Here is a 7,500-nt window from a genome sequence, read left to right on the forward strand (position 1 = left end):
AGGACAGTGTGACTGCAAGCAGAATGTAGTGGGACACACATGTGACTCCTGTCAGGTAAGGGAACACACACACACACACACACACACACACACACACACACACACACACACACACACACACACACACACACACACACACACACACACACTTAGTGTTGTCCTAGTATGTTCCTTGTAATAATAATAATCATTCTTACAGGTTGGATTCTTTGGACTTCTCAGTGGGCGCGGCTGTGAAACCTGCAACTGCAGCCAACCAGGCGCTCTCTCTGAGTCATGTGATGAGGAGGGGCGGTGCCAGTGTGTGGCGGGCGTGGCCGGGGACAAGTGTGACCGCTGTGCCCACGGTTACTATGACGACCAGGGTGATGGATGTAAAGGTAGGAAAGATATTCTGTAGACAGAGTGACTGACTGCTGACTGTGAGGTTCAATTCATAAAGGTCTCACAGGCAATTTTATTACCTGTGTAGGCCCTATAAAGAGAAGAATGCATTCGCCATCTGTTTTGAATAAGGGGTGTCATGTTTTGCAATTAATTAAGTTTACCTAGACTAAAGGTAAAACCATTTCTTAATTCCATTTAAGGATGTGTTTTCACTATAATTTATAATTATACGTTTTGGGCCATGACGGAGGCGCGCCGACTCAGCAGACCTTGAGGCTGAGGAGACGCGCCCGAGCGCCTCCAGGCGCGAGTGCCCGCGACGACCAGCCGATGGTCTGCTAGTCGAATCAGCGCCGTCCGAGTTATGTACCGATAGGGACAGAATCGTAAATATTTTTGGTGCGGACTGCGTTTGCTCCACTGACTGCGTTTGTCCCAACTGCCACTCAAAGTGGCTACTGGCCAACTGCCTGGATGAGGCAGACTTATTTTTTAAAGCTTTGTGCTTTCTATTAGACTGTGCAGGGCAGACTGACTGACTGCTGACTGTGAGGTTCAATTCATAAAGGTCTCACAGGCAATTTTATTACCTGTGTAGGCCCTATAAAGAGAAGAATGCATTCGCCATCTGTTTTGAATAAGGGGTGTCATGTTTTGCAATTAATTAAGTTTACCTAGACTAAAGGTGAAACCATTTCTTAATTCCATTTAAGGATGTGTTTTCACTATAATTTATAATTATAAGTTATAGTCCATGACGGAGGCGCGCCGACTCAGCAGACCTTGAGGCTGAGGAGACGCGCCCGAGCGCCTCCAGGCGCGAGTGCCCGTGTCGACCAGCCGAAGGGCTGTTAGTCGGCTCAGCGCCGTCCGAGTTATGTACCGATAGGGACAGAATCGTAAATATTTTTGGTGTGGACTGCGTTTGCTCCACTGACTGCGTTTATCCCAACTACCACTCAAAGTGGCTCCTGGCCAACTGCCTGGATGAGGCAGACTTATTTTTCTTAAAAGCTTTGTGCTTTCTATTAGACTGTGCAGGGCAGAGGCGTCTAATCTCTGAGTCAGGGTAAACGCATACCCTCCCTCCGGATGAGAATGAATTCCTGTTCTTCTCTTCCTGTATTTATGTGTTTTTTGTTGTGGGTGTGGCTTCCATGTGGCCATTCTCCTCATTGGTTGGTGCTGTTGATGGCCCATTGGGTCCTTGATGGCCCATTGGGTCATTGATGGCCCATCTGCTTGTATCAGGCTTGAGGGGCATGTTCAGGTATGTTCCCTGTTTCATATGTATGGTCTACTTTTTGTGTTGAATCTTTGTTTATATATATGTATAAACATGGTTAGGTTTTAGGAAATGTTATAAACATTCTGCATTCTGACTGACTGACTGACTGACTGACTGACTGACTGACTGACTGACTGCAGTGGTGGATAGTAACTAAGTACATTTCCTTGAGTACTGTACTTATGTAAAATTTGGAGGGATTATTTTTGCTGCACTGGAGTATTTCCAATATTCAATACTTTTACTTCTACTCCACTACATCTCAGAGAAAAATACTGTACTTTTTACTCCACTATAATTATTTGAAAACTTTAGTTACTAGTTACTATGTAGATTTTGATTATTAATACAAACATACATTAACAACTTTCGGTCCTATATATTTCGGCTATTTTCAAAATATTTTCAATAATTTAGAAAACTGGGAAATGGGACATTTTGCATATTGAGTACTTTTACTTTTGGTACTTTAAGTGCATTTAGATTTTTAACTCAGGACTTTTACTTGTAACAGAGGGTTTCTACATTGTGGTGTTGATACTTTAACTTAAGTAACGAATGTCTGTACTTCTTCCATCTCTGATTGATTGATTGATTGATTGATTGATTGATTGATTGATTGATTGAAATTGTTTCTGTTTATTTCTCAGCGTGTGACTGTGCACATACCCATGGCAACTGTGACTCGGCAACAGGCGTGTGCATCTGCCCCCCCCACACAGAGGGGGCCAAGTGTGAGAACTGTACGTCAGGGTTCTGGGGTCATGACCCCAAGACTGGATGCCAGGTACGCGTGCGCGCACACACACACAGACACACAACGTGTCAAATTGTGACACGTTGTGAACTTGTAGATCTGCTATTTTCATTTCAAATAGGGAGTGGTCAATTAAAAATGTACCTTTTCTCTTCCTAGAAATGTAGTGGAGTCAAAAGTACACAGTTGTCTTTGAAATGTAGTGGAGTGAAAGTCATAAGTATCCAAAAAAAAAAAAGTACTTCATTGCTGTCCACCACTGGGTCAGAGGAAGTGACATCATGAACATGTGTGTTATTCTTCCTGGTTGTCTAGTCATGTGACTGCAGTGTGGAAGGAAGCTCCTCCCCCCAGTGTGATCTGACCAATGGCCGGTGTCCGTGTCTGCCGGGCTTCTCGGGCAGGTCATGTGACCGCTGCGCGCTGGGTTACCACGGTTACCCACAATGCACGGCGTGCGGCTGCGACTCGGCAGGAACCAAGGAGGAGTTCTGTAACCAGACGACGGGAGTGTGTGGTTGCCTGTCAACGGGACAGTGTGTGTGCAAGGTAAGACTGTGTGTGTGTGTGTGTGTGTGTGTGTGTGTGTGTGTGTGTGTGTGTGTGTGTGTGTGTGTGTGTGTGTGTGTGTGTGTGTGTGTGTGTGTGTGTATGTGTGTGTGTGTGTGTGTGTGTGTGTGTGTGTGTGTGTGTGTGTGTGTGTGTGTGCGTGTGAGTGTGTGCGTGTGTGTGCATGCCTTTGCGTGTGTTTGTGTGTGTGTGTTTCTCACATCAGAGTGTGTGTGTTTCCTCCTCCAGGCCAGCGTAGGTGGGCGTGGCTGTGAGGAGTGTGTTTTGGGGACATTCGGTTTGTGGGCGGGGCATCCCTCCGGATGTTCAAGCTGCTACTGTTCTGGACGGACGGAACGCTGCGAGGAGCTGTCTGGAATGATCCGAGTACCGGTAAGACACGCACACACACACACACACACACACACACACACGGATATACAAGAATGGGCCCATAGCAAGAAGACATTTAATCAGTTAACTTGACTCATGCTACGTTGAATTGCTGTTTAACTTTAGAGCCCTGCAAACATGAATTCTAGTTCAACATTCAGTTAAACATTTGAGCCATGCAAGACTCTTAACTTTAAGGTGGAGGCTGGGGTGGTGGAGGTAAGCTTTGCCAGCAGCAGCAGCAGCAGCAGTGTGTGTGTGTGTGTGTGTGTGTGTGTGTAGCAGCAATTAAATAGCAGATTAGGAGGGAGCCATATTGAAATGGACAGCCTTGTTGTGTGAATGAGCTGTGACTGGAGAGTAGAAACGCATGGCTCATTTGGTAACAATCGGCAGAGCTGTGATTGGCACGATGCTTCATTATTCACCATGTGTTCCAGATCTCAGCGGGCGATTCGGTGCTGTCGGTAGTGAGTCAGTCGGAGCAGCAGGGGGCGCTCCTCAATGGAGTGTTCCAGCAGGACGGAGACAATGTTCTGGACACCAGAGAGCTGTCCTCCAGCCCTCTGACCGGTCCCCTGTACTGGAAACTACCAACCCAGTATGAAGGCAACCAGGTGAGTACACACACACACACACACACACACACACACACAAACACACACACACACACACACACACACACACACACACACACACACACACACACACACACACACACACACACACACACGTTTACTAAACTTGATGATGGCTGATGCATTACTTTCGTCAGCTAACGTTAACTAAACTGCTTGACAATAGCTAATGTAACACTTTCGTTGCTGAAGTTAACTAAACTTCTTGACGATATATGATATGAACACACCTGACACTGTCGTTAGCTAACGTTAATTAAACAAACTGCTTGACAATAGGTAACGTGACACTGTAGTTAGGCAATGCTAACGTTAACTAACGTCACACTTTCCTTAGCTAATGTTAACTTAAAGGGTGGGTAAGTGATTTACTTCGGTTAAAATAAGTGCTAAATATCTCTATATTCTGTTAGTACTCATTGTAGAGTGTCTGTTCAGTAAAAGGAGTCTCCCATGTCTCTCCAATAAATATTTTTATTTGATTGCGTGTAGATGCTGTCGTACGGTGGACTTCTGTCCTATGACGTTGCGTTCTACGCCGAGGACAGCGTCGGACTGGCCAATCAGGAGCCCCAGATCCTGATAAGGGGCGGGACATTCAGGAAGCTGATGATATATACGGACATGGTCGCCCCCGCCATCGGTGTGAGGACAAGACACGACATCGCCATGACCGAGGTACGAAAAAAAAGCTCTGAATCCTGACACACAACGAACCTGCCCTCTACAACACTGGTTCTCAACATGTGGACCACTCCGGGGACACCCAGGGGTCCTAGTGTGGGTTCCAGGTGGTCCACAGCGAAATGATTGATTGATAGGAACAAAACGGAACCTTACTGATCTGTAACTCAAATACAAGTACACACTCAGAGTTACAGAGAGTTATGAGGCCCTGTACCCAATTGCAGTGGTTCTTTTATTAATGTTTTACGTTATTATCTATAACGTGCGTGTGTTGGTGTGTGTGTGGGTGTGTGTGTGTGTGTGTGTGTGTGTGTGTGTGTGTGTGTGTGTGTGTGTGTGTGTGTGTGTGTGTGCGTTACAGCATCAATGGAGGTATTTCAACTCGGTGTGGGAGGAGCCAGTGAGTCGTTCAGACTTCATGATGGTTCTTAGTTCAGTTCAGTTCATCATGATAAAGGCCTCGTACGGAACCGCTTTACTGCAGAGCAGGTACACACACACACACACACACACACACACACACACACACACACACACACACACACACACACACACACACGCTCACATAAACATAAATAGACACGCAGACACATGCATATCGTTGCTGTCGGGCAGAAACCTTCGCATCTCAATATTTAAACTTTTCTATTTTACTTGTTTTTCTTTTTTCCGTACATTTATATGGTCATATTTGTCATACAAAAGTAGCGAAAATAGCTGTTAAACAAGCTCACAATGTGTTGCGGCGCGACATGTTGTGAGCTTGTACATCGGCTATTTTTACAATTTTTGAAACATTTTTTTAAGTGTTAGTGAAAGTGGTGAAGTCTGTCCGTGGGTTTTTATAAATAATGAACCAAAGATCTTTGGACATACAAGGTTTCCACCTGACAGCGAAAATAGCACAGTACATACAGTATACATACACACACATAAACACTGTACACAATCAATGCTGAACAATACATTCAACACTGACCACAAGTTGCTGATCAATGTTCAACTTTATTTAATTGCAAGGATATCCAACATCACCATGGAGACGGCTGTAGAGGAGGAGGGGCTAGCGGGGTCGGAGGTCAGAGTGGGCGTGGCCAGACTAATCGAGTCATGTGACTGTCCGCCTGGATATGCTGGACTGTCTTGTCAGGTAAACACGCACGCACGCGCGCGCACGCACGCACACACACACACACACACACACACACACACACACACACACACACACACACACACACACACACACACACACACACACACACACACACACACACACACACATACCTGCTTCTGGGGACTGATGTTGTCCTTCTAATGACCGGGGAGAAATATTTCATGCATGGATTTACAGGACTCCTAGATGAAACATTACAGAAAATATGAACACAATTAAACTCTCTCTCTCTGTCTCTCTCTGTCTCTCTCTCTCTCTGTAGGAGTGTTCTCCAGGGTTTTATCGGGGTTCCGTTCAGTCCGCTCAAGGCCGGAGGTCTTGGGTTCGACCCTGTCTACCATGTCAGTGCAACAACCACAGTCACACCTGTGACCTGGAGACAGGAGAGTGTCAGGTAACACGCACACGCACGCACACACACCCAAACAGTGAGCTGATGCGTATTATTGATCTCAGATATATACATATTTTATTGAATACATTTAATTAAGTCGTTATGAGTCATGAGTTTGTCACCATGAGTTTCACTGATTATAATGTCACGTGTCTAACTGGCTTCCAATTGGTCCTCAGGCCTGTCAACACAACACCACAGGAAGTCACTGTGACCTGTGTGCCCCGGGGCATTATGGGAAGGTGACAGGAAGTGTCAGCGACTGCTCTCTGTGTGCCTGCCCTCTGAAAGACAAAAGGTTACATTCTAGTCTGCTCTATTCTTCTTTATTCATCATTATACCTTTTTTTATTTCAATTCATGATATATTTATATTCTATTTTAATCCATTAAGACCTGAGGCCGATTCTACAAATGCCTTCTGAATCAGTTCTCACACTTTCAAGATTTTTTAAAAAATGTTCAAAAATAGCAGATGTACGAGGTCGCAGCGTGGCACGAAGTGACGCGCTGTGAGCTTGTATATCTGCTATTTTTGAATAGCCAACGCAAAAATCTAAAATGGCACAGATGCTTTCCCGGTTTTGATGGGATAATATTATTTTATTCTATTTAAAGGCTTTGTCTATTTTACTTGATCATTTAATTATATTATATTCCGCTATATGTTATTATATGTTCCCTTTCATTTTATGCTAAAGTTATTGTATTATATGTGTGTAGTTTCAGTTCTACGTGTGTGTTGGAGGCTGAGTCAGGTGGTTTCCGCTGCAACGCCTGTCACACCGGATATGAGGGGAGATACTGTGAGAGGTGAGCGTGCGCGCACACACACACACACACACACACACACACACACACACACACACACACACATGCACGTTTGTAATATTTGCCTCTGAGATGTAGTGGAGTAGAAGTAAAAGTACTGAAAATTGGAAATACTCCAGTAAAGTAAAAAATACCTCAAAAGTGTACTTAAGTACAGTACTTGAGTAAATGTACGTGGTTACTTTACACCACTGAATACAAGTACGCACGCACGAACACACACACATCATGGTATTGCTGTGGTTGTTTCCTTAGGTGTGCTGCTGGTTTCCACGGCGACCCGTCGTCTCCGGGCGGCGCGTGTTCGCCGTGTAGTTGTGGGCGGGGCTCCCTCAGCGACCTCTGCGACCCCGCGACGGGCGGCTGTCAGTGTAAGCCCGGGTTCAAAGGTCACCACTGTGA

At 45.3% G+C, this 7,500-nt stretch overlaps 1 protein-coding gene across 1 annotated transcript in view; it reads left to right on the forward strand.

The window, feature by feature from the left end:
* lama1 (laminin, alpha 1) overlaps positions 1-7,500 on the forward strand; it is a gene marked incomplete at both ends in the record, with an annotated part of 39,950 nt that overhangs the window by 16,026 nt on the left and 16,424 nt on the right. Inside the window, 13 exons of the mRNA XM_084048739.1 lie at positions 1-55; positions 200-380; positions 2,326-2,462; positions 2,748-2,981; positions 3,231-3,374; positions 3,815-3,991; positions 4,505-4,690; positions 5,061-5,188; positions 5,720-5,849; positions 6,136-6,267; positions 6,447-6,565; positions 6,991-7,080; positions 7,354-7,500. The exon at positions 1-55 is cut by the window's left edge and continues 52 nt beyond it; the exon at positions 7,354-7,500 is cut by the window's right edge and continues 44 nt beyond it. Coding sequence (XP_083904865.1) covers positions 1-55; positions 200-380; positions 2,326-2,462; positions 2,748-2,981; positions 3,231-3,374; positions 3,815-3,991; positions 4,505-4,690; positions 5,061-5,188; positions 5,720-5,849; positions 6,136-6,267; positions 6,447-6,565; positions 6,991-7,080; positions 7,354-7,500 — 1,860 coding nt within the window. The remainder of the gene's footprint in view (positions 56-199; positions 381-2,325; positions 2,463-2,747; positions 2,982-3,230; positions 3,375-3,814; positions 3,992-4,504; positions 4,691-5,060; positions 5,189-5,719; positions 5,850-6,135; positions 6,268-6,446; positions 6,566-6,990; positions 7,081-7,353) is intronic.

Source organism: Gymnoscopelus microlampas (assembly GCF_963454915.1).
Source record: "Gymnoscopelus microlampas genome assembly, chromosome: 22".
NCBI classification, from domain to species: domain Eukaryota; kingdom Metazoa; phylum Chordata; class Actinopteri; order Myctophiformes; family Myctophidae; genus Gymnoscopelus; species Gymnoscopelus microlampas.